Raw genomic sequence first — 27,399 nt, 5'->3', positions numbered from 1 at the left:
TTTTATTGAATTTTTACAGAGAGGAAGGGAGAGGAATAGAGAGCTAGAAACATCGATGAGAGAGAGACATCGATCAGCTGCCTCCTGCATACCCCCTACTGGGGATATGCCCGCAACCAAGGTACATGCCCTTGACTGGAATCGAACCCTGGACCTTTCAGTCCGCAAACCGACGCTCTATCCACTGAGCTAAACCGGTTTCGGCTCAATATTTTATTTTGTTAACAGATCTAAAGCTGTAATTTTAGGGTCACCCAAATATTTAGCCACTTTTCCCAGCATAATTTGTTGAATGATTATTTGATTATTCTACAGTTTTGAAATATTATATTTATTATAGACTAAATTCTTCTGTATAATTGGGTATATTCCAATGCTCCCAATGCTGTTTCATTGATCCGTTCTTGTTCCAGTATCCACTGTTTTAATTAATGAAGACAAGTTCTATCTTACACTTTTGCAAACTTTTTTGACTTTTTACTTAAAAATGAACTTTAGAACCTTTCTATTCACACTAAGTAATCTTGTTTTTTTAATTGAAATTTGTTAAATTTACAGCTCAGTTTGGATAAATTGAGTTCTTTTAGCATAGCACCATGGTATATATCCCCTTCCCTCTATTTTATGGACACATAACAATACAGCCGCATTTCTTTAATTGAAGATAACACTACTGATATAGCCTAATATCCCCAGTAACCATCTGGAATGTTTAGACTTGAGACAGCTCCAGATTGTCTTAAGTTATTTATTTTATGCTTCATGATAACCAGTAAAGTTTTCTTAAAATACTTCTGGCTTTTGAGAACAGTGCAAACTTTTACTTTGGTTGAGATACTGTAGAGAGTCTTTGTATTTATTTTCTAATACCCCACAAAGTTACTTTATTTTTATTTTTATTGACAGTAAGATCCTGAAAAATTATGTGAAAATAGAATAAAGAAAGTGCAATTCATTTTTAACATTATGATGACTAGCTGAAGGAATCTTGTGCACATCTTTCTGAAATGGGCAACTGAATATAAAGCAAATAATCAAAAGCTTAACTTATGTAGAAATTAAATCTTAACATTTTTATTTTTGATAAGTTTATTCTGTTTCAAATTATTTGTTTGATTTTATTCCTTTCTTACTGAAGTAAAGATACTGCTCAGCTTAATTTGAGTTGTGTTTCAGCGGATAACTAAGGTTTTCTCCCCCCTCTCCTTCTTTCTAGTGTATTTTAGTAAAATTGCAAATTTGATATCTCAATATTTTGTCAAAGTTCAAGAACAATGGCAATTTTGCTTAAAATATGGTGCTAAACATTCTGCGTTTTATTTTAAAATGTTTTCCTACATACATGTTCTATGTCCTCTCAAATTCTTTTGAAATAACTTAATGTATAAGTAAATTGAAATAAGCACTTATCAATACTCTCCTATACCTTGTGTTTGCACCTGGTGGAAATTGAGCCTATTTTTAAAAATTTATATAGCTCCTTATCAGGTTTTCAGATCAAGATGCATAATATGTAGATTACTGATTGTTAAAAAGTGTTTAATACAAATACTGTAGTAAAGTTGCTGAGAAAAAACCAAAATAACCAATTGGTTATTTTTAAAGGGTAAATGCAGTGTGTAATAGTATCTGGTTAATTTAGATTTGATGCTCTATTATAGTGTATCTTCTTAAAATGAGATAAAGAGCTAACTAAGTATTGGTCTATATTGAAAAATGAGGCTGAATGTGTTAATACAATGAACAGCTCTTATTCAATGAAATTATTTGTTCAGATTTCACAGATGCCTTTGGAGTTTCTATATGCCTGCAATTAAAATAATGAGATAATTTAGAAACTAGAAAATTATTTTTAATATTTCGAAACTATACCTATTCGCTGATATTTTACCTACTGCTTTGCTCCTTCCCAGTGTTACTATTAAACTGGTGCTTAGTCATTTCATAACATTTTAGAAATCTCCCTTTGTGGAATTTCTTGCTAGAATGTTTAAGATAGTAATATTCAGATCAGAGCCTTTGAAATTCAAGGCTCTTATTCCCAAGATTTCTTATTTCCTAGCAATAACAATCATGATAGCCCCAGTAGGCAGAGTTAGTTAAGTGATCTTTATGAGTTTTTTCCCCATATTGAGAGCTAATGTGGTTCGATAGCTTGGGAGCTGTGGTGAAATAATATAAAAGCTTGGAAACAGTGGTTTTCTTCCTTTTTTGGCTATTAAGGGGGCATATTGCTTGATTAGAAGAGGATCTAAATAAGATACCTTGCCTTTTTTCTCCTCCATCTCCTTTCTTTTTCTCCTCTCCCTCTTCCCATCCCTCCCCTTCCTCAGATAATCATTTCCCCCCTCTGTACATAATGTCCTAATGTTAGGCGCTATCTTTTCTATTAGTTGACTGGAGGTGGCGGGCCTGTGTGGAACTACATCTTAGACCCGTAAATATTAACTACCCTCTAGTAAACCAGAGGTCCTTTTCCTGGAGAGTTTTTTCAAATTAATTCTGCCTTTGCTAACATTTCTAGTATTGCAGCTTTTATGCTACCTGCTGCATAGCTTTTTAAATTCATATTTTTAATTGATTTCAGAGAGGGAGGGAGAGATGAAACATCAATGAAAGAATCACTAATCCTCCTGCACGCTTCCTTTCCCCCCCCCTCCCCCCCAAAATGGGGATGGAGCCCGAAACCCTGGCACCTGCCCTGACTGGTTCATAGGTCAATGCTCAGCCACTTTTTTTTTAATTGACCACCTAAGGGAAGAGATCAGTGCCCCTGACTTAACTAGTCAAGTATTGCTCATTTTAAAAATTCCTGGTAAATCACTGCTACCAGGACCACTTTTTGGTGAATCAATGAGGAAATTGACCTCCTTTAACTTGAGCCTGGGAAGACACCAAATTGGACTAGATTGTGACTGCTTTACATAAGCAAAATGAAAGCTGTAATTCAGTGTGAATATCCAATAATGGTACCGTGGATTCATCATCCCTCCATCTCCCTACATTGGTTCAGTACACGTTATCTCTGCCCTAGGTTATTTAAAACCATCTCTGCTCACTGGTATCTCTAGCCTTGTTTCCTTTTTACTTTATTTTTCTTATTTAGCTTTATCCTACCGGAGCACTAATCTTAGAGCATGTGCATAAAATCTCTTACCACGGCTCCCCACAGCCTTTAGGTTAAAATTCAATCCCAGTAAGACATGTATAGTTAGTTCTTCAGGATCTGAGCCACTCCCCTGTACCTGCATCTTCAGCAACATTGAATTCCTGGCATTCCCCTAACTATGCAGTATATTTTCTCTAGAATTCTTTTTCCTTCTTTTCCTTTCCTTTCCGTGCCCCACACCCCGGCCCCCTCCCTTTTTGTTTAACGCCTACTCATTCAAGCAGTCTTAGACTTGACTTCCTTACTGGATTGGGCGCCCCTCTTACGTCCTTCCATAGCATCTGGAATGGACCCATCTAAGTTGTAAATGTTCAGTTGTCTCTTTTCCCAACTGGATTGTAAGTGTTTGAGGGTAAGGATAGTGTCTTATTTACTGCTGTATCTCCAGTGTCAACCAGGTACTCATTATTACTTATTGAATAAATAACCTTTGAATTGTTTTCTAGTAGACAGTGTGGATATTTTGCTCATTCATAAACTCGCTGTCATTTGGCCACTGTGATTTGAGGTGCATGGTTAGAATTTGGGATGCTTTCAGTGGCCATGAACTTTAATGGACTTTATTGGACCAAAGGAAATCTTTATCTATTTCTAGTTAATTGCCAAGCAAATAAAAACAGGGCTCTATCAATAACTAGTTTACCTAAAAACCCGAATCTTCCCCCCCCCCCCCCCCCCGCTCCAAACTTTCCCAAAGGGAATGGCTGTCTTGCTATCAATAATCTTTACGCTTAGATCTGTCCTTTGGGGAATGTGGAGCCCAGTGCTATCCTGAGCTGGTTGACATGCAGATCATAACGAGTGTCCCCCACTTTTTCCTCCACCCACAGAAATTTACTGTAGACACAAAATAGTTTAATTTAGACATTACGTTCAGCTTTAAAAGGGTAGCTTCGGGGATTGTGTAGAAGAGGATCGGGCCAGTCCCATTAGTTTCCTCTTGGTTTGAAAAGAGGGGATTTTGAGTTTATGGTATGTTTGAGGGTCTTCTGTGTTTTGGGGCACCACCTGCTGGGATGAGTGCCTTTCTCATTTAGTTGCTGTCAGCCAAATACCACGCTCTATTTTCCATCCACTAGGGCTGTGGTCGGCAAACTCCTTAGTCAACAGAGCGACCACTGCACTGGGCTACCTGTTGTCACTAGAGGGTTAGTGAGTTGGGGGTGGATTTTTTTAGTTATTAAAGAACCCCTACCATTTGTTTTCCATGGTGAGGGACTCTCCTGTATTCTGCAGTATATACGGTAGATATAGTTTGTGTTTTCTGGTAAATTTAAGTCACTCTTGGTTACTTTGTGTTCGCTGGGGAGCCGTGTGTGCAGAATTCAGGGACTCTTGTGTTGCTGACAGAGCCCCCTCCGGCTGCAGGAGCATTTTTGACAAGAAAAGCGCTGTACGGAGGTGACATCAGTCACGACACGTCACCGATGATCAGCGGTCACAGCCTTCCGGGGCACGATCACGAGTAACAACAACAGCAGCCTTCGCCGCTGGAAGCGGTTGGCAGGGACTGTGTGCGGCCAGGGACCTGCTGATAGAGCAGTCAGCCTAATTTTACATGAAGTGTGAACAAGCTTGGTTGCATGCCGCGGAGGTAAATTCCCAGAGTCAGAGAAATTGGCTCCAGTGAACCCAGCAGAACTGTAAAAACAGCACAATCCGGGGCTGTGAAGCCAGGTGGACCTTGCCCTCAGGGGATCCATATTCTTAGAAGCCTGGGGCGAGCCTGTGCCTCCTGGGGGAGGTGGAAGCTTGCTGAGAGGCTGCTGCCTCCGGCCGGACACCATCTCTCTCAAGGGCTTCCCTCCCTGCCAGGCTTCCCTCCTGCCCAAAACCCATTAGAGCACAAAACTGCAAAACAGAGCACTTACGAGTGGCCCACACTGCTGTGTGAGTGCCTGGGGAGGAGTGTGAAAAGAGCAGAAGCATAACGCAAGAAGCGAAAAGGATGGAAAAGACAGGAACTATTTTAGAGACCCGAGATGTTAGGAGATGAAAATCAGCCAGGATACGTGAGGCCATCCCATCAGTTCATATGCGGCAGAGAGGCGATTAGGATTCATGAAGCTAAAGCATTGAAGTCCAGCAGAACCCACCCCTGATATACTTCTTTGAAGTGTTCCCTGGACAGATAATAACCTTCTCGGGGCACAATGCAAAGCAGCACCCCCAAGGCCTCTCTCTTTCGTCTGTGATTCATCCCCGATGACCTTGTGGGTTGAAGTTATGTCTCAGAAGCACCCTGAGCAGAATGGTACCTGCACAGCTGTGCCCGCTGCTGGCAGGGGCACACAGCCCTGTAGCCATGTGCTGTGAGCACCCCCCCTCCCCCATTCCTGGAAATGAGGTGCCTTCATTACATGAATGGGATTTTTTTTTTTTAATTGGACAGTGATTCCAGCTCCTGATTTTAAATGCAATTTAGAAATAATTCCTCTGGAAAACGACACACACACACACTCACTGTCATTTTACTGTGCTTCCTGTCTCCTGAAAATTGCTCAATTACATTTCAGGATCATTTTAGCCTCTAAAAAGGAAACAGACCGAAACAGTTGGCTAGCCATACTGGAGATCCATTCTGTATAGACCCGATGTGTTCCTGAGAGCGTCACAAAGCCAATTTCTGAAAACCAAAAGGGACGTACGTGCATGCGAGGCAGATCCTGTTTCAACAGAGCCAAGGTTGTGATTAAAATTCCAAAGTACGTTTGGCTGGTTCCGACGCCTGGCACCTGCTGCCACGGAGCGAGATCCTTTTCCGGGGTGTGGGTGGGGCCTGGCTGGCAATCTTTGCTCTGGAGCCTGTGCGAGGTGGGTGTGGTGACTCCATGGCAGGATGGAACCTTTCTGGAAGCCTCCAGAGCATCCCCAGTCGAGAAGGTGGTATTGTCCGGATTACAGAGTAACTCGTAATTACGGCACTTTGCACATTGTCCCTGTACCTTATACCTTGTGCCTGTGGCAGGGATCTTACCTTTGCCTCTCAGCTCTGGGGGTGACAGCCGCGCCCTCCCACAGAGCCACGTGAACGGGGATCTTGTGGCTGCAGAAGCCAACATTGCCAGTCAGAGTCTGAAGACAGGAACTAAGAGGAGCCAGGTCTAGGCAGAACCCCTGTCCAGCTGAGAATACCGCCCCTAGTTTAAAGGGAGAGCTCAGCCAAAAGGACTTTGCAAGTAGCAGGTCGTTTTCAGTGGATAATAATGTTACAGAGTTCCTGAACAATCAAACAATGCAGGAGGAGAGTTTGGAGAGACTCACTGCATTCATTGGCTTAGAGAAAATGAATTCAAATTCTAAGCAAGGCTACAAGCAGAACTTCCCTTTTTATCAAAGAGCCAGCCCTATGTGCACTTAGTGGTTATCTCGATGCTGGCCTTGAAAACAATACAGTTCTATGCAATTAAAAAATGCACCTGGCATGGCACTGAGATTATGGGCTTATCTAGTCTCCGGCCTACAAGGCCATACAGCTAAGTTTATCTTCATCATTATTCAAACAGGCTAAAGCAGACTAGAAAGCAAACAATTTTAGAATAAGAGGCCATCTAACAAACACCAGAAAATTCCAAATAGCAGTTTTTTGTTTTTTTTTTATAAAATAGGGGATTTCCTTCTCAATAAATTATGGTATTTAATGTTTCTCACTCTCGTACTTGCATTGTTTTTACATTTTGGGTGATGTCTGTAGACTTTAAGTTGATTTCTAAATATTAGGTGTCATTTGAACTTTGAATATAATTTTGTCCTAACTATGGCATGTAATTGGATCTCTGTTAAATGTGTTCTGAGTCATGTTTTGACTGTTGTTTGTTTTTACCTTGATTTAGGGCTTTTTGACGAGTCCTCCCATTCCCCTTTTAATCTTTCTTAGCACACAAGATTTGGTTTTACTGGTGCTTTTAAAAAATAAATAAAAATAATGGCCTAACATTATAATTTATATGAATCTTTAAATATATACATTTCTAGTTCTTCTATTTTGCTATATAAGTCTCATCTACGGTCCAACAACTCTAAATCTCTTATCAGAACTTCCGTAATTCAGAGAAGTTGCATTTGGTGGAAAATGTCCTTAAAATTAGCAGAGTTTTTTAAAGTTACCAATAATGTCTATCATTGAATGTTTACTTTGTGGCCGAATCTCATTTCCCACAACCACCTTAGGAGGTAGGTAGTGTTACCCACCTTCTTAAAAAAACAGTAGCAACTGCAAAGACTTGTGGCAAAGAAGTAGCTTGCCCCAGGACAGCACAGCTGTGGCGCTGGTGCAGAATCCAGGCTGCCTGCCTCTGGGCGGGGCACCTACAGGATCGACTGCCATGGCGTGGTAGCCTGAGAATAACCCGGAAGTCATCCATAGGGGAATGTGTATAGGAATCTATACAGTTGTTTGAATCTTAAGTTTCTGGTTATTGGCAACATTTAGATCCCTATGGAGTGAGCCCCTCCTCCTCTTCTCTGCTCTTCCTCGTTCTCACACCTGTGGCTTTGTTTCTTCACGGGCTTCTGATTTTCCATCCATCCCAAACCTGCTGATCTTTCTAAGAGTTCCCCCCTCAGACCTCTCCATTCCATCAGGAATCGAGTATTCCTAGGTCACTCAGAGGTCACTCACTGCTGCCTGGGTCTCCACCCTACAGATTCCAACTGAATCCTCCATCCTCGCCATGTTTTGTTTTTTTAGCCTCCCCTCGTGATTTCCTTGGTGCCTCAAGGTTGAGAGCAACAGCTCTAGGCTGTTTATGCGAGGTGTGGTGGCCTCCACCCAAGTGGCTTTATTGAATTCTCCCTCTGGCCCAGAGCACACAATTCATCACTTTATTGTCCTGCCCCGCCTCAGGTCAGCCTGCCCCTGACCTTGAACCCACCTCATGATGGATGGCTCCTTAAGGCTCACAGTGGCTCAGAGGGGGAGCACACAGCCCTGTGGGTCAGCGCTCCTGCTCATTCGTGGGCTCGGATCTCAGGAGGCCCACAGGGTTGTCTGGCAGGACTTCCTTTCTACCCTTAGCTGCACCTCTTCTGCACCTTCGGCATCCTGCCCTCGTGCTTGTCAGATTGCCGTCGCTCCTACCTCACTCTGCGGATCCTAATGTGTCAGTCATTATTCTCTATGTTCTCTTTTTACTCTTTGGCTAGCTCTTTCCCCTTACCGTGTATACTCAGGTATTAAAAGTTGAAAATGATGAAAAATTAAACTGGAAGCCCCTTCTCCGTCTAGTCAGTCTTTGGCTCTTGTGTTCACTGTCAGGTTTCTAGAGAAACCAGTGTTTATTCCACTGTTACCACATCTCACCTCCCATTCATGTACGTTCTTAACATACACTTACCTACCTACTCCTGCCCAAAGTGCTCTGAGGTCACCAAGCATACAGTCCCCTAGACATTTTGGTTCACTTTTCTTTTTTTTTTAATCCTCATCAAGAATATTTTTATTGATTTAAGAGCAAGTGAAGGGGGGAAAGAGAGAAACATCGATGTGAAAAAACAGTTGGTTGCCTCCCGTGCGCTCCTGGACTGGGGATCGAGTCTGCCACCTAGATATGCGCTGACCTGGAATTGAACCCAGAACCTTTGGTATACGGGACAAAGCTCCAACTAACTGAGCTACCCAGCAGCCAGCACGACATTTCGGTTCTTGTCTTGACATTCGATATCGTTCTTCCTTGAACTCTTCCAAAGTTTCCACTTCTCCGGTCTCTCACTCACTCTTAGTCTCCTTCATGCATTACTGGTTCTATGATATTAGTGATGCTGATTTGTGGCCACCTGCTAATGGCATGTTATACTTGGGAGAGCTTATGTGGTATTTATCAAAAGTAGATAGTTCCAGTATGTTTATCTCTAGGCTAACTATACCTTCTGAGCTCTTAATATCTATTTATTTAGTTACTCTTCATTTATTCAACATTGTTTTTAAAATTGAGAACGTATCATGTATCATTGTTTTGCTGGACCTGGAGAGTATAAGGGTAGAAAAGGGCATCCATGAGAAGTCCTGTGCCATGAGTGGGTGCAGAAAGCTCAAGTTCAGACTGTTCAGGTCATGCGGAACCGTGACCTGAGATACTTAATGAGAACTGACATGTAAAGCAGTGAGTCTTGTCTGGCCCTGTCAGAGATGCTCATAAAACTGGCCCATTCGAAGAATGGTGCCACCCGGGCCACGTCAGAGCTATCACCAGTTCTCTTCACCACACACCTGCAGAGGGCTTCGCTGTTGTTGGCGAGTCAGTGAGTCTTCGAGAAAAGTCTGCATGCTTGATAGGAGAAGCTCCTCAAGGGACAGGAGGCATGTCTGTGTTAGCATGTCTGTGTTAGCATGGAAAGTAAATGTCTTGGTGAAGAAGGGGAAGGGAGAGGCGATAGAGTCAGCACTGGACTGGTCAGCACTGCTGAAATTATCCTTGTTTTTCATCTAAAACCGTGCGAAGTGCAGTGTGTCCGTGGGGAGGTTTCTCTGTCGTTGGTCACCGCCACAGGTGCATGTTTTGATAGCAGTCGGTGACCATCCGTGGGGCCCAGAGATAAAAATCCTCACTCTTCAGTGTCTTCGTGTCTCATTCTCTCTGGCCTGCACGCTGGCTAATTTTTTCACGTCCAGATTCCTGGTCTCCAGTTCTCTCTGACATGGGCCGTCTTCTGTCTTACCTGCTGAGTTTCTGATGTCAGCGATCATAATTTTTACCTCTAAACAACCGTGTGGCCTCTTTCATATATTCATCGTCACAAATGATGGTCTCTCCTTGTGTAGTTCAAGCAACACAGGTAGTTTGCATCCTGGGTTCCAAAGCCAGGTTAGGTGTTCTCCGGAGAGACTTTTCCCTTCTATTCCTCTCTGCTCAGTGAATCTCAAATAGCTTCCCCATCTTTCCTCTGGGGGCCAGGGTTTTCCACTTGGCCTTTTGCACATTTCCCGTGAGTCTTATCTCAGGTTTGTCACCATCCCTAGGTCATCAGGGACCCGCAGACGGCCCGGGGCACGCAGCGTCTGCAGCATTCACTGCCTCAGAGGTTTTCTTTTTTCTGTCTGGGAGGCTCTCCTTGTTTTCCTAACAGGGCAGTCGTGTATTTAATAAAGACATGCTTCCAGTGCACTTGTATTTAAAAAGAGGAAGAGCAGTATAAAGTTATATGAGGCTTTATGTGTACATGCTTTGGCTTGCATATGTATAAAGAAAACCTCTAGAAAGATCGGCAAGACGCTACTAGTGCTGGGGAGGAGTTGATAGGAATAGGTAGATGGGAGATTGATATGACCTTCTTAATATTTTTTTGTGATTTGAACCGTGTGGTGGCTATCTTACCAGTTCAATCAATTAACTATTACTAAAACTCCCCCCCCCCTCCAGCAATCCAGATGTCCTGTATTAGGTGGCTTTCTCTCTAGATGTCCAGTCTACTCTTCTGTTAGAAATGGAATAGTGGTCATGTTTGTGGGTGAATACATTTTAGCTCATGGTTGAACCTCTATCCAGCCCTCTTGATCAATTCTGTGGATCACTATTTCCAACCTTCTGGTGGCAAAGAATCAGTCCTTTAAAAACTTTCCTGCCTGTCATGAATCGATAACTTTGATAAACTACAAGTTTGTTCGGCCTGGCAATGTCAAACTGCTGCGGACGTTTCTAAGCGCTTTCTCTCTGTTTCTTCTCATCACAGACCAATAAAAAGCACCTCCTGCACTGGACCACACCGGGCAGCACTGCTGCAGGCCGTGCTCCACTCACTGTGTTTAGCATGTGGTGGCGTGCCAATGGAATCTATGCACTGTCTTTTTAAATGTCTTTCTCGTGTAACATTTTTTGCATTGTCAGTAACCTGTTTTATTTCTGTAAGGATGTTTGTACGGCCTTACTGACACATTAGGTGTTTAAGTGCTGTGGTACCTCTCTGCCTTAATTAGCGGGAGCAGGCCTGTGGCCGAGTGCTCTCGATGGTGGTACTGGTGTACTTCCTGGAGTCGTTCATAGGCGAATGGTGTATTTCATCCGACCTAAGATGCATCGACGCTGTGGGTGTTTTCTTGGTCTTTTAGAGGTCTCATAGGCTGGTTTTCATGCTACAGAGTCAGGCCGCCCCTCTATCTGGCTGCCAGCATTGTAAGATCCCATTGGTTTCAGAGAGACTAACATGTGAAAGGACGTGTGGCTGGAGATAGCTTGCAGAAGGCTCCGTGAATGTTCTAGCCTCTGTGGAGAGCCTGGAGACTTGCTTTCGAGAAGGAGGGAGACAGCCTTTGGTGACTTCCCTTAGGAGCTTCCCCACTCTGCCGAGTGGCATGTCGGTTCTTTATCGTGATAGCCTGGCATTGACTGGGACACATTCTCTTTCCTGGCCGCGTGGCTTCCCTCGTTAGGAGCTGTAATGCCCTGTGCTGCAGTACCCCTGGGAGGGCCAGCCCTGAGCACCTCGACCAGCTTCTCTGGGAATCGATGATACTGGCATATTTTCCAGTGTCATTAATGACATTTTTCTCATTGCTGAGATTTTTTTTTTCTTACTTTCAACTTCCCCCTGATCCACCCCTCCCATTTGCAGCATGTGACTATTGGGACTTCTACTTACTCCATTTTCGTTTTCTTGCTTGCCTCGTGGGTGGCTTGCTACTTCTTCCAATCATGTGTTGTCTGGACCATTTGTTATACAGATTTCCAAAGTTTTCTAGTTATCCTTCCAGATTTTTCTGGTGCAAGTAGGATCCCACACACACACTGTTTTGATAGTTTTTGGCCAGTTCGATGGCAGTGCGGGAGGAAGGGCAGTTAATAGGCGGACGAACACTGTTGTTCATGTTTTCACCAGGTATTTATTGAATGTCTGTCATATGCCCAGCGTAGTTCTAGGTACCGAGTACCGCATTCGGCAGCGGTCTTCCGTTCTGGCCTTCGTTGGAGCGTTGCTTTTGCTTGGTTCTAGTTTTCCTAAACTGGAAGCTTCCCTGGTTCTACTTGCCTTCATTTTCAGATATCCCTTTAGAGAAACGTCCATTAAAAATTATTTAACTTGGAATTTAGTAACTCTTGATAACTTGGTGTATGTTATATATATATATATATTTATAGATTTGGCGCTAATATATTCTCCAGAAATAATGCTTACATTGTTTGCTTTGTAGACGATTGCACCTCAACAAGAAGGCGACTGACAAACAGCCCTATAGCAAGCTGCCAGGCGTGTCTCTTCTGAAACCACTGAAAGGAGTGGATCCCAATCTCATCAACAACTTGGAAACATTTTTTGAATTGGATTATCCCAAAGTAAGTGTAGTGTTGTCCTCATTAGAAATGGGCTAGGCCATCTCTCTCTCTCTCTCTCTCCCTCTCTCTCATGGTAAATACATAAGGAGGCATTTTGACACTGTTTAAGGTAAAGGTATGAAGAATTCCTGATGATGTCAACCTCAAATTTTATGCTGTAGTAACAGTAGTCCCAGGACAGAAATGGCTCACCACCTAAAGTTTGGTCTCCTTCCATCACCATACATTTGACCTCTTCATCCTCTCCCCCACTCTCTTCCCCTCTGGTAACCACCATACTTTTGACTGTATCGGTAAGTTTTGTTTGTTTATTTGTTGCTTTAGCGAAATCCTCTGGGTCTTGTCCTTCCCCATCTGACTTGTTTCACTAAACATAATACTCTGAAGACCCATTCATGTTGTTACAATTGGCAGAATCCTTTTTTTTATGGCCGAGTTGTACTTGATCTTTTCTCAAATTGAAAATGCAAAAATAGGCCTTTTATAATTCAGAAAGAATTATATAAATACAACTAATGATAAAATAAGCTTTATATTAAATAAATAGAAGTTTTTCAAAGCCTACAATATATAAGTAGGAGAATTTATTTTTATGAATGAAAGAATATTTTCATTGGTTACTAACTTCCGCAACCATTTAAATTCCATGACTATCATCTCACATGAGCTACAATATAGAAATCCTGAATATTTTATGTTGTTTACTGTAGTTAAACTTTGCATTCCTAATGCTGATAGGGCTAAATCAATGAGGAAAAATTTTTCTAATATTATTTATGTAGCTACATCTAATATTTTATTAAGATTACTTTTTTAAGTAAAATAGCATTCAATTTATTGCAGTTTCAGATATTTTTTCTTAAATATCAAAGGGATGAGTCACAATTTGTGGGTTTTTTAATACCACTCATTCTTTAGTTCTCTCACTGTTTGAAAAAAGGGGGAAATTAGTTAGGTTAGCTGTTAGTAAAGCAGCCTTAGTAAAGATTTGATGGAAGCTAACCTCAAATTTAAAGTATTCTGGGGGTTATTTCTAGATCTCATGTCTTTATGCTGTATCCATTTATAGTGGAATTTACTTCTATCACTTTCAGATGTGTGAAGTCACTGTTTTCTTGAGATATTCATAAAAGAGAATGTTTCTAATAAACACTGTGTTTTGTGTTAGCTAAGAAAGTCTGTAACCAATAAATGTTTGGTCACACTGTGTAGACACAGAGGTGTGATTGTCATAGCTGAGAACCGAAGGTTCCTGGTTAAATCTGACACTTTAGATAACACTTGGAATGCTACCTCCAATTGGATATGATTTTTCAGTATCGGAAACAATTAAGCAAAAGTTGTGTTTTATAACAAAAGTCAACATTTTCTTGATAATATGAATTGAGTTTTATTTGCACCAAGGCTAATTAAAAGGTAAGCCTTGAATTTGAACAAAGGTAAACTCTATGTTCTCCCTCATATATTAATACCATATAATTCTCAAAAATGTTTTCTGTAACCTAGCATAGCTTTTTTTCTTTTTCCCATTGAGTACATTTCTAGTATTTTACAAAGTTTTCTCCTGCCGGGAAAAAGGCTAAAGTTAGCTTTTTAATTCTAGTTTATGGAATCGCATTGCTTATAAATATTTCCTTTCACTATATTCACTCATACCTGCCGAAAAGCACAAATCATAAAAAATATTAAAGAAATTATGCTATGTTTGCAAAAACAAGGAACTCTTTGGAGCAAGCCTGGCTGAGCAGCTCACTGCAGTAGGAGAGCTAACTGTCACTATTACCCTTTAGAAAGTCTCTCAACTTTTCTAACCTTCATTGTTAAGGTCAATACCTTTTGGCAGTTCAGCCAAACATTCTTTTGAAAGTCAAGTTAGGTTGATGGTTGACACTTTATAGAACTCAGAGTAAACCCTTTGGGGAGTCTTAGGGGTGTGGCAAGAGGGGGCCTTCCCCTTCTCAGATTTTTATCTGATCTCTGGAAACGAGGTAGCTGTACAGTTGGTTTCAGTACCTCTTGAGTGGCAAATTGATCAGTGTTGAAGGTAGATATTGGGATGAAAGTATGAAAAAAACATTTACTTCACTTGAAAAATAAATCTTAACCTATTACTTTTTTTTCTTTTTAACATATTTTATTGATTTTTTTACACAGAGGAAGGGAGAGAGATAGAGAGCCAGAAACATCGTTGAGAGAGAGTCATCGATCAGCTGCCTCCTGCACGGCCCCCACTGGGGACATGCCCACAACCAAGGTACATGCCCCTGACTGGAATCGAACCCGGGGCCCCTCAGTCCAATGCTCTATCCACTGAGCCAAACCGGTTTTGGCCCTATTACTTTCTTCATAGACCTTAGTCCTGTCTCTTTTGTGCTCAAACCACTAATTTCTATACTGCCAATTTTTGTTGAGATACTATAGATCGAACAAACGGTAATTACTGTGCTCAAGGGCACTGTAAACATTTTATTTCCACCTTTTACTTGTGTTTGCTTATCATTGGAAGTAAATAAAAATAGTCCTTCCCTTCACACGAGTTAGCCCCTGTTTTTTAGACACACTTAAGAAGTTGTGTTCCTTAGCTCTTTATTTTTTTTTTTTTACAACACATAGCTTTGTTATTTTTTTCATGGAAATCATCAACCTCCCTTTTTTTTGCTTCAAAATGTCCAACCTATTTCAGAAAGAGGATAAGTAAGAAATTTTTGTTATTGAGTCAGCATGAATTTATCACCACTTTTGAAAAAATATCCCACAAAAATATTAAAGTAACATCTTTGTATGTAGAAGCAAACATTTTTTTTTAATTTAGTAATTTACTAAATGATAACTTAGAGCTCAAGATTTTATAAACATGTCACCCCAGAGATTCTGATTCACACATCTAAGAATAGGGCCTGGTATTTCCTTTTTAAAGTACCCGTACCAGAGTAACTTTGGCACAGTCAGTGAAGTGCTAAGAAATTACTTCCTTACTTGACTATCAAAGAGTAAACATAGCACTGAGAGGAAAAAAAAAAAATCCTGAGTATTTTCATAGGTAAAAGGCTAAGCATTCACCCTGGCTGGTGTGGCTCAGTGGACTGAGCTTCCTCCCATGCACCAGGAGGTCACTGGTTTGATTCAGGGTCAGGGCACATGCCCAGATTACAGGCTGGATCCCAGTGAGGGGCGTGCCGGAGGTAGCCAATCAATAGTTGTCTCTTATCAATGTCTCTTTTCTCTCTCTCTCTCTTTCTCTCTCTCTCTCTCTCTCTCTCTCTCTCTCTCTCTCTCTCTCTCTCGTCTTTCAAACCAATAAAAACATTTTTTTTTTACAAAGGCTAAACATTTTTTTCAAGATGATACATTTTGAATCACATTCTATTTTATTTTTTTAATTATATATATTAGGTTCACAGACAAAGCTCTAAAGCACATGTGTCAAACACAAGGCCCTCGGGCCAAATCCGTCCCGCCAGGCCTTGCAATGTGGCCCGCACCGCGCTGTCATCACTGCACTCCGCTGCGTTTCCATCACAATGACAGTTTATGACTGTTCAGTAAACCATTCGGCCCGCGATTTAAGCTGGATTTTAGATTTTGGCCCCTTCTCTGATTGAGTTCGACACCCCTACTCTAAAGAAGGGAGGCTGTGTTTATTGGGTTTGGTTTCCACGTCGCTTTTCCCCCTGCTGGGCACTGTGTGAACGTGTAGCGGATCTCCGTGATGGAGGGCGTGGAGAGGCTCGAGATCCGATCTGGTTACCAGGCCAGGCCGACCTGGGAATGGCAGGAGTTCAGCTGTGGGCGCCGCCAGGCTCTCCTTCTCCCTTCTGCCCGCACACAGGCCCTGTTCTGGGGAAGCTGCTCTGGTTCCCAGCCAGCACTTTGCATCCTAAGTGCTTGCATCCATTATGAATACTCCCTTAACTTTTAAACTCCGTGTGTACAATTGCTTGATTTTCTTAATGCTTTTTGATCAGTCGGTAAATACTGCTGCGTGCTTCTTTTTTGTAAAGAGGTTAATTCACAGAAAGTGTGTTTTTTGGCTAGTATGAAGTGCTCCTTTGTGTCCAAGATCATGACGACCCAGCCATTGATGTATGTAAGAAGCTTCTTGGAAAATACCCAAATGTCGACGCCAGATTGTTTATAGGTAAGCTACGAATTCTCCGAAAACAATTTTGCTATAATAGTATCAGATGGCAGCAATCTTGGCTTTAAGCTATCGATTAGGATATCAGCCACCCATTGAAGTTATTGGCATGCTTGCTTGATGCATGTTTATTGGAGTGGCAAAAGGTGTTTATATTCTTATGAGAAAACTTCAGTTATAAAAACAAAGGTGTTTTTTTTTTTTTATATCTGGAATTGATAAAATAACAAAAAATAATCCCAAGTTATGATTAAATCATCAATCAGATGTAAGAATCTGCTATTTTGCTTCTTTAATATTTTCACTGTGTGGCCTTTATGTATCTCCTTCTTTGTAATTGGGAGTTAGCATTGAATTCACTTTTATTTTATTACAAAAGGAATATTTTTCCAAAAGCTTGTGTGTGGGCTTTTTCTAAAGACTTTTGTAGAGTATATTTTCCGATATACATTGATTCATGCTTACTATTTAAAAAAAAAATAAAAAAAAAATATATATATATATATATATATATATATATATATAGACTTCAGAGAGGAGGGGAAAGGGAGAGAGAGATAGAAACATCAGTGATGAGAGAGAATCATTGATCAGCGGCCTCTAGCGGTCACCCCATTGGGGATTTAGCATGCAACCAGGCATGTGCCCCAACCGGGAATCAAACCATGACCTCCTGGTTCATAGGTCAGTGCTCAACCACTGAGCCACACCTGCCAGACCATGCTTACTATTAATATAAGAACTTATGAACTAGAAAGCTGAAACTAATAAAACTTTAAAGATAAATGATATAATTCTCTCTTGAACAGTTTTTTTTTCTAACTGTATCATTGTGAATAAGAAATGTAAAACAATGTTAAAATTTGTTCATTTAAATTATTAAATATGCAAGTACCTTTTATTTCTCTCTACCATGTGTCTGTATAATAGAAAATATTTTCAGTGTTGAATGAATTTTTCACTGCTGTGCCTTTACATTTTTAGGTGGCAAAAAGGTTGGCATTAATCCTAAAATTAATAATCTAATGCCAGGATATGAAGTTGCAAAGTATGATCTTATCTGGATTTGTGATAGTGGAATAAGAGGTGAGGCTTTTCTTATTTATTTTATAAAACTATTTATTTGATGATAAAATGCCAAAGGCAGTCTGAATGTAAATTTATCAGCCATTTTTATTAGCCTAATAATTCATTTTATCATTATTTTATGGTTAATGTGTCAAGTTACACTAAACTTTTTATTTTATTTTTATTTTTATGCTAACCTGGAATGTTACACCTATAAAAATGTTTTCATCTTGAAGGGAAAATTTCAGCCGTTAAAAAAATACAGTTGTGGTCCATTATACATTCGATAAGCTCTCTCACAGCTGTAAATGTCCCCTCGGTCATGTGACACTTTTACTTTGATCTGTTCGTGGCACACACAAAGGGACAGAAATTATAGATGTTTCACTAGAACACAGCGAGGGCTTTTCCCTTAGATGACTTGAGCAGGAAGCCTTTTCTGGACTGACATTTTAATTTGCAGCTTTAAATGTTTATACGTCCTGTAACTTCAGAGTTCTGTAACACCCTGTTGCATTCTAATTACCTCGGGTTTCCCAACCTCAACTCGACCGACGTCTGGGCTGGACCATTCCTTGTTGCTGGGGCTGTTCCGCAGCATCCCTGGCCTCCACCCACGGGATGCCAGTGGCACCCCTGGCAGGGCGACGCCCAGAAATGTTTCCAGAGGGTGCCAGGTGTCCCCTGGGTGGCGGCAGGCAGAGCTGCTGCCCCACATTATTTGTGTGTAGGTCCAGTGGGGCGCTCCTCATAAGTCGGGGCCATTACCTGTCTATCAGAGATCGTGTTCATCACGTGTACTACCTAAAGTTACATGCCGCCATCAATTTGTTATGTTTCCGGTGCACAAATCTCCGTCAGGTATACTCTTGCTTGGTTCCTGGCAGCAGATTTATGACATAGGACATCTCAGATCCTCCCAGAAAGTGCAGTCTCCTTTCCTGTGGTTGGAGGATGGAGGAGGCGGCCTTTGACCTCCAACCCTGTAGCTTTCGACTAGGACACATTGTCCATTCCTCCAGTTTGGAGGATCTGGAACGGGAGTAGTTAAGGTTTTCAAGGTATATCCACGTTAGGTATATAATGGCCTAACGATGCCTAGCGTAAATTAGCTTATTGTAAATGTTGCCATTTTGAAATTTTGTATTCAGAAAAGGGATTGAGATTCCTTTAATAGATCCAAATGTAAAAGAGAATTAAATTTTTATTTTTTATTTTTAGTAATTTAATAACAACTCACAGAATATATTTTACCTTAGTGGGCATTTTACTAAAAAGAGTGTTGTTCTCTCTCCCCCTCGCCACCTTCTTGTCTTTTCTGCGTAGTGCTTCCAGACACTCTCACTGACATGGTTAACCAGATGACAGAGAAAGTAGGCCTGGTTCACGGGCTGCCTTACGTAGCAGACAGGATGGGCTTTGCCGCCACGTTGGAACAGGTGAGTGTGATGCTCGTAAATAATATCCTTGCTGTTGGATTCCCACTCGCCAGCAGCTTGAGGCGATTCAGAGAGGTGGGAGACGTTTTGAGCAGGGCTAATCGACTTTTTGTTTAGTAACGGAAACTCTCAATTCCTTCTAAATAAAATACGTTTTATTCTCATATGCCACATTGTGTTTCTGTTTTAGAAGTGTCCAAGTTGATTTATGTCAGTGATAAGCACTTCCCATTTTGCACCAACCCCTATGGTTTAGGTTTAATCTACCAGACTTAGAATGGATGGAAATAGGCCAGAGGATTTACTCCATTCTATAAAGAAATCTGCAGAGCCTACAACTGTAGTCCATAGTCCCACCCATTCCTCAGACCTCACTTAATAACTGCCTATGGAATTAAGATGCATATTTCTGGTCTTAGAAGTTTAGTTCTATTCAGCACCACAAACGGCTTCATTATAGTTTGGTTATGGGCTAGGTAGCAAGAATCATATTCTTAGTTGCCCTGATAATTCCCTGCTCCATGCTGGGTATGTAACTCTTGCCATTGAGAAAGATCACTGCTCTCTATTTCAAGCGAATTAGAAGAGGTAGCGTATCTCAGATGCAAATAATCAGGAGGGTTTTATGTATAAATTAAGTAGAGCGATGACCATCTTATTCTGCCATTAATTTAATAACTTGCAAATCTCGTGACTGCACAGCTATCTAGGGGAAGGACAGTAAAATGGGAGACAGAATTTTAGTGTCTGCCCTGATTATGAAAAATAAGTTGAAAAATAAAATTGGGGAAATCGAGGAAGCTCAGTGACTCAGGGGCAGGAAGCAGCCAGCTATGAAAGGATAGAAATAAAGGAGTTAAGAAATCATCCCATAAGTTGATAGAACTATCGGTGGTGTTTGTATAGGTATTCATGCATGTATACACATACATATATACACCTATACATATGTGTATATGTGTGTGTGTGTGTGTGTGTGTGTGTGTGTAATTATATGAACATTTTGAAAGCAGGATGATAAATATTTGTTCATTTTTATATATAACAATGAGTGATATTTTTACCAGTCTTATTTTATACCTAAATTAAGTTTTATTTGGATAAATCTTTGAATCTTGCCTTTTTAGGGAAGATAACTTTTTTTTTTTTAATATATTTTATTGATTTTGTACAGAGAGGAAGGGAGAGAGATAGAGAGTTAGAAACATCAATGAGAGAGAGTTATCGATCAGCTGCCTCTTGCACACCCCCTACTGGGGATATGCCCGCAACCAAGGTACATACCCTTGACCGGAATCGAACCCGGGACCCTTCAGTCCCCAAGCCAACGCTCTATCCATTGAGCCAAACCGGTTTCGGCGGGAAGATAACTTTTGAGAATAGAATATACTTCTCCCTGATGAACAAAATATGTCCAGAGACATGGAAGCATGGAACAGACTAAGAGATCTCAGAGGAAAGGGAGTGGTGGGGAAGAGATTAACCGAAGAACTTACGTGCATCATATGCATAGCCCATGGACACAGACAGTCGTGTGGCGAAGGCCCGGGGTGGGGTGGGGTGGGAGTCAGGTGGAGAGCTCAGAGGGGAAAAATGGGGGACATCTGTAATATTTGTAACAATAAAAATAAATTTTAAAAAATAGAAGCAATAAGATAATAGCAAGAGTAGTCAACGAATAAAATTACTGACTGCCTGATATGTGTAAACATTATTTTATACCAATTTTTATTCAGGTAATTTATATAAGAATATGATACTCGCTCAGTCATACTTAAAGGAAACTCATTAAAAAAAAAAGTTTATAAACACCATACATAAGATTCTAACTGTAAACATGTGTTTCTGGGTTGTTTTCTCGGCAGGTATATTTTGGAACTTCGCACCCGAGGTCCTATATCTCTGCCCACGTAACGGGGTTCAAATGTGTGACAGGAATGTCCTGTTTAATGAGGAAGGATGTGTTAGACCAAGCAGGAGGGCTCATAGCTTTTGCTCAATACATTGCTGAAGATTACTTTATGGCCAAAGCAATAGCTGACCGGTAAGAAAACTAAATTACATTAGGCTACAGTGTGCTGCTTAGTACCTAACTTCTGTTGGTTTATTCTGTTTGTTAAAACCAGGGATTAAGGACTCTTTATGAATAGGTTACCATTTTTAGAAAGTAATTTCTGTGAATTCATAGATAATGTTATTCTAAAGACACAAATATTCTCACTCATCTACATTCTTTAGATTAATGAGGTTTGAAAGTGATTAAAAGGAAGTTTATTTGTCATTGTGAATGTTCATTATTATGGGTGTAAATTTCTGTGTGTTTTAGAAGAATTAAAAGTATCAGTGTAGTCCTAAGCCAGTCGGTGAAAATTCAAAGGACATTATTTCAAATTTTGAAATTGTCAGATTATTTGGGATTTTGCTAAGGCACCAACTAATGGGTCACTTGATTGACTCAACATTTCCCTATCACAAAATAGTACTGTTTCCTATTAAAGGGGATCCTTGTCTTATGTGATGATTTACTAAAGAAGTGGTTTTAAAAATTGAAGTATGGTTTTAAAATTTTCTCACAAATGGTATTCATGTTGTTTCACTCTTTGTGAAACACTATGAAACCATATATAATGTCACTTTTTGTTTACATTTCTTGTTGAATACACACACATACACATTGCCCTTCCCCACCCTTTTTTGGTTAGTAGTGACAGAGACTAAACTTTCTTCCTTTTTTTTTTTTAATGTAAATTATTTATTGTTTAATGTATCACTGATGTCTCCTTTTTCCCCTATGGACCTCTCCTCAGCTGTTCCACCTAAACTTTCTTTTTTCTTGAAATATATTTTATTGATTTCAAAGAAGAAGGGAAAGGGAGCAGGAGAGAGAAACATCCATGATGAGAGAGAATCATTGATGGGCTGACTCCTCCTGCAAGTCCCACACTGGGGATCCAACCTGGGCATGTACCCTGACCTGAAATCAAACCGGACCTCCCGGTTCATAGGTCGATGCTCAGCCACTGGGCCAGAGACTAAACTATTAGATACAGAACCCATTCCATTTAGAACTTTGAGAATGCCTGTCATTTAAGTTTCTTAAATTGTAAACTGGGGGGTTGTAGCTTCCGCCAGCCCTTAGCTGGTGCTCTCAGAAGCCCTCGGGACGGCTAACACATCCGCCTGACGTGCCCTAAGCGGGGTGCTCATCCCGAGGTCCAGGCTCTCTGGTGACTCTACAGCCATGATTAAAGCATCGCAGTCACACTTGCATGTGTCCATCACCACAGCTCAACTGTCTTACTTTTCAGAGGCTGGAGGTTTGCGATGTCCACTCAAGTTGCCATGCAAAACTCGGGCTCCTATTCCATTTCTCAGTTCCAGTCGAGAATGATCAGGTGAGTCAGCCGCTTTCTTCTTTTTATACTTTGTCTAAAAGGGGGCGGGGGAAGTAGGAGGAGTGATTTTTCATGTGTTACAACTTGGTTTAAAAATGAGTCTAAAAGTCAGGTTTTTCAGCTCCAGAAAAAAAAAATTGAGCTTTTTAAAATTAATTTAATGTCTGCATTTATTGTCTTCACTGTGTTACACTGAAAGTGTTCAAAAAAAAAAAACTGGATTTTTTTGAGACTGGATTTTTTTTTTATGTGCTCATCTTTATTTTCTCATTTTATGCACTTTGAATTTTGTAATCTTTATTCATTAGAGTACTACTATAGACCATACACATGAATTTCTAGCCTTTTTATATGTTAAATGAAAATAGAAGAGATTCATTAAATACTCTTTGAAGAAGTGGGCCTTGATATAACATGGTAAAGAACTGATTATTTTGGGAGGGAATGGATTAGTCTTGTAACCAAGCTATTGTTTAAAGAAAGTCCTTTTATTTTTCAGGTGGACCAAATTACGAATTAACATGCTTCCTGCTACAATAATTTGTGAGCCGATTTCAGAATGCTTTGTTGCCAGTTTAATTATTGGATGGGCAGCCCACCATGTATTCAGATGGGATATTATGGTGTTTTTCATGTGTCATTGCCTGGCATGGTTTATATTTGACTACATTCAACTCAGGGGTGTCCAGGTATGTGGATAGGTATGAAAAGATTGGCAGCAGTCATTTCATGGAACTAAAGCTTTTTAATTTAGCCCTGACCGGTGGCTCTGTGGATGAGAGCATCATTCTGTGTACACCAAAAGGTGGCAGGTTCGATTCCCAGTCAAGGCACATACTTGGGTTTCAGGTTCAATCCCTGGTCAGGGCATGTGCGGGAGGCAACCAACCCATGCTTCTCTCTCACATCAATGTTTTTTCTCTCTCTCTCAAACTAAATCAATAAAAAACATCTCTTTGCATGAGAATTTTTAAAAAAAGCAAACCACTTTTTAATTTATTAAAGGTAGAAAAGATCAGATAGCTTCCTATTGAAGGTTAATATCAAGTTTAAACATTTCTTTTGTTGTTGGGATGTGGACCCAAAACTCAACTTGATTTTCAGCTTTTAGTTGTTATGCTAGGTACTGTTATTAGGGCTCAAAGAAAAATAACAATGATGTGAAATTAAAAGGTATTTACTCAGAATATATTAGGCCAGCAGTTTTTTAATGCTTCTTATTTCCTCACTAGAGGCCTTGTGCACGAATTCGTGCACCAGTGGGGTCCCTCGGCCTGGCCTGTGCCCACTCACAATCTGGGACCCTTGGAGAATGTTGGACTGCCAGTTCCTGCCTGGTCCCTGCAGGCCAGGCCGAGAGACCCCCCACTTGTGCACGAATCTGTGCATGTAAGAACTTTGACTAATCTCTTCCCACCCTGCCCCCTCCTCCTTTCTAATATATATATTAGAGGCCCAGTGCATGAATTACATGCATGGTTCTGCCAGCCTGGTCAGGGGGAGGGGACATGGGCCGTTGGCTGGCCTACCTGCTGGTCGAATTCCTGGTCGAGAAGACAATTTGCATATTAGCCTTTTATTATATAGGATATACATTGAGTGACCAGATTATTATGCATTCAGAGATCATAATAATCTGGCCATTCAGTGTATATAAATGATTAAAATTTTTATTATATTTTTTAACACTCACCCCAGGTATGAGGATATTTTAAAAAAATATATTTTTATTGATTACATAGAGCAGTGTTTCCCAAACTTTTGACATATGTATACCTCTTCTATAATTTTCGTAACGCTGAGTACCCCTCGTACTCATGAGAACGTAGAATTAGGCGCAGCTAAGCACGGTGCAGTGCATATCCCCTCCATACTCCAGTGCAACACGTACCTCCACCAAACTCTTCCCGTACCCCTGGCGGTACGCGTACCACACTTTGGGAAACACTGAATAGAGGAAGGGAGAGTGAGAAACATCAATGATGAGAGAGAATCATTGATCAGCTGCCTCCTGCACACCCCCCCGCTGGGAATGGGGCCCACAACCCGGGCATGTACCCTGACCGGGAATTGAACCATGACTTCCTGGTTCATAGGTAAACACTCAACCACTATGCCATGCTGGTCGGATATTTTTTCCATTGATTTTTAGAGAGAGTGGAAAGGAGGGGAAGAGCTGCAGAGAGAGAAACATCTGTGTGAGAGAGATACATCATCAATTGGTGATCGGTTGACTCCCTCTCACGCCCCCACCAGCTGGCATTGAACCTGCAACTGACTTACGTGCCCTTGAGCCCGCAACCCTTCAGTCCTCGCCTCTAACCACTGAGCAGCCAGCCAGGGAACATTTTTTACCATTATAATATTGCATGACAGTTGAGTTATCTTAAGAAACATTTTTTTTTTTTAAACAGGCTTTATTTTCGTGTAGTATACGTAAGAGTGTGAATTCAAAAATGTTTATTTTTTAACTGCGTCTTTAGTCTAAATCAATTCTCTCTCTCTTTCTTTAATCCGCAGGGTGGCACACTGTGTTTTTCAAAACTTGATTACGCCGTAGCTTGGTTCATCCGTGAATCCATGACAATATACATTTTTCTGTCAGCGTTATGGGACCCCACGATAAGCTGGAGAACTGGCCGCTACAGGCTGCGCTGCGGGGGCACCGCCGAGGAAATCCTCGATGTGTAACTGCCGCTCTGTGACTGTACCGACAGGAGGAAAAAGAAGTATTATAAATTATGTTTATATAAATGCTTTTAAAGATCTACCTTCAGTAGTTTTACCACATGTATGTTTTGGTAACTGTTCTTTAATTTATTTTTTTTTGCATGGCACTTGCATCTGTGAAAAAAAAAGAAAAAAAAAGAAAGAAACACATCTGTAGTCTTGGCCAAATGGTATACATTGTTGTGTGGAAGTAGAGAATCAAGAAAATTGGTTCTAGGAACCTGGGTTTGGTTTTTGTTGTTTTTTTAAATATATATATGTATATGTATGTGTGTGTATATATATATATATGTACATGTAAATATATGTATATGTATATATATATGTGTGTGTATACACACAGATGTGTATGTATGCGTGTGTATATACATATATACATATACCTATACATATACATATATGTAAATGCTCTGCAGCAAACACTGACAGTATCCTTCAGTAGAGAAAGTTTCTTATTTGGGAGTACACTCTTAGAATATTTATGGAATGGAGCAGCTTTGTTTGGGGTCAGAAAAGACTGAAGTGAATGGTACCACGATCCACAGTGAGGTACTAACGGGAAACTTTCATGCTTTATGCCTACCTCTCGTAGTTGTTGCAGAGCAGCTAAAAAGTGTGACAAGGTAGCCAGGCCTTGCAAAAACAAATGGAAAAACTTTACAAAATAATAATAACGGACGAGCTGGAGTCTAGTATTTCTACAAATCTGTGAGGAAGATTTTTTTTTTTTTTTTTTGTGTGTCACTGCAATGAACCCAAAGTGGTTGAGTTTGGTTTTCAATCATAGCCATGTATCGAAGGCATCTCTTTGACCAACTCTTGTTGGTTCTGTCTTGAACCATTGTTAATCACTGTGCTGGTAACCCTTTCCTTCCCTGTCCCTCACCTGACCCACCCCATCTTTCCTTAACGTTTTTTGGGGGGAGGGCACGGGGTGGAGGGGTTGTTTTAAGTGTGAGTGGATGTTTTGATAGTTGTGAGGAAAAATGCATTTCAGACACATTTCACACATGAGCTATTTTCTTAAACAGTATGTCTTATTGTTAAAAAGAATGTAATTACAGGTATTTAATGTGTTTTTTAAGTAAATATTCTAGCCATCAATCAATCAATTGCAATGGGGTAGAAGAGGGGACAGGATGACTTTTAAACAATCAGTATCAACCAAGTCTACTGTGCGTGTGGTTGGTTTTCTGCTTTATTTGGTTTTTTGTTTTTGTTTTTTTTTACTATTGCAGTTAGTCTAGTCTTATTTAAATTGGATTTTTGTACTCCAGTTTGTATGACAGAATAGACTAGCACAGGGCTCCTGCAAGCATGCCTTTCCCTCTCCCCTCCCTCCGGGCCGCTGAACTTGCTTGTCAGGTGTGCTTAGCTTGTGGTGAACTGGACTTGTGTTTTGCTTTTTAAAAACAGGCAGGTATGTAAGGGACAGTGCATAAGCCTTTTTCTTTTTCCTTTTCTTCTTTTTTTCGGTAGCGGAATGTTTGCTTTTCCTCGAGGCGGGGATGGCATGTTGTCCGTATGATCGCCTGCTGCGGGGCTGACGCTGGCAATGTGGCAGCTTCCATTCCACGTGACTCCGTTTCCATGTCAGACTATCATGTGTAGCACATTAGCAATAACTACAATTTGTAGAACAAGGAACACTTTTTCACTGCACTGAGCCAATTTCTTTGTCAGACGACTCTATACATAGTTTAAAATGTAATATGTCTATAATGTGTGTATATATATATATATATATATCCTGTGTATATACACATTGTCCACAAGCCTCTCTCTGGGCCAGACGACTTCCTTCTTCTTCTCTTTTCCTTTTGCCTTATGACGAGTTTGTTTTGAAGGGCATCTTCTTCACGAACAAAGGCTTGGGTGTGTCCTGCTTCCCGTGTGAAAGGGGAGGCGTTGTTCCCTGAGGAAAGTTGCACAGTGAACGCCAGTCTGGTTGTGACCCACTCCGTGTGTATGCTTCTCAGTCACTGTTGTACACGTTGACTCTCGCTGACCATGTGTGTAACTGTGTTGGCTGTCTCAGGAAGTTTGGTTGATGCCACCCTTGGCCTGCTGAAGCGAAAGCGTGCTTGTTACTTAGCTTTTCGCTGAGCTCAGCATGGGCAAGGGAACAACAAAACCAAAATGGCTGGACAGACTTCCGTGTTCTGTAAATAAAACATGACTGTTCTGTTGTGTG

General features: G+C 40.8%; 1 protein-coding gene across 3 annotated transcripts in view; it reads left to right on the top strand.

The window, feature by feature from the left end:
- UGCG (UDP-glucose ceramide glucosyltransferase) overlaps positions 1–25,450 on the top strand; it is a 30,426-nt gene extending 4,976 nt beyond the window's left edge. Inside the window, exons 1-9 of one of the 3 annotated variants that reach the window (XM_036433027.2) lie at positions 5,161–5,481; positions 12,294–12,435; positions 16,471–16,573; positions 17,558–17,659; positions 18,968–19,080; positions 20,946–21,124; positions 22,389–22,475; positions 22,975–23,164; positions 24,996–25,450. In XM_036433027.2, the coding sequence (XP_036288920.1) occupies positions 5,375–5,481; positions 12,294–12,435; positions 16,471–16,573; positions 17,558–17,659; positions 18,968–19,080; positions 20,946–21,124; positions 22,389–22,475; positions 22,975–23,164; positions 24,996–25,166 (1,194 nt within the window). In that variant the 5' untranslated portion in view covers positions 5,161–5,374 and the 3' untranslated portion in view covers positions 25,167–25,450. Of the gene's footprint in view, positions 1–5,151; positions 5,482–12,293; positions 12,436–16,470; positions 16,574–17,557; positions 17,660–18,967; positions 19,081–20,945; positions 21,125–22,388; positions 22,476–22,974; positions 23,165–24,995 lie in introns of those variants that run through there. The other 2 variants (XM_036433028.2, XM_036433029.2) reach the window with 2 other exon arrangements.
- Positions 25,451–27,399: the final 1,949 nt, after the last annotated feature.

This window comes from Pipistrellus kuhlii, unplaced genomic scaffold (genome assembly GCF_014108245.1).
Source record: "Pipistrellus kuhlii isolate mPipKuh1 unplaced genomic scaffold, mPipKuh1.p scaffold_m20_p_12, whole genome shotgun sequence".
Classification (NCBI taxonomy): Eukaryota; Metazoa; Chordata; class Mammalia; order Chiroptera; family Vespertilionidae; genus Pipistrellus; species Pipistrellus kuhlii.
Note: the sequence above shows the minus strand (reverse complement) of the source record. Positions and strands in the feature narration are given on the sequence as shown.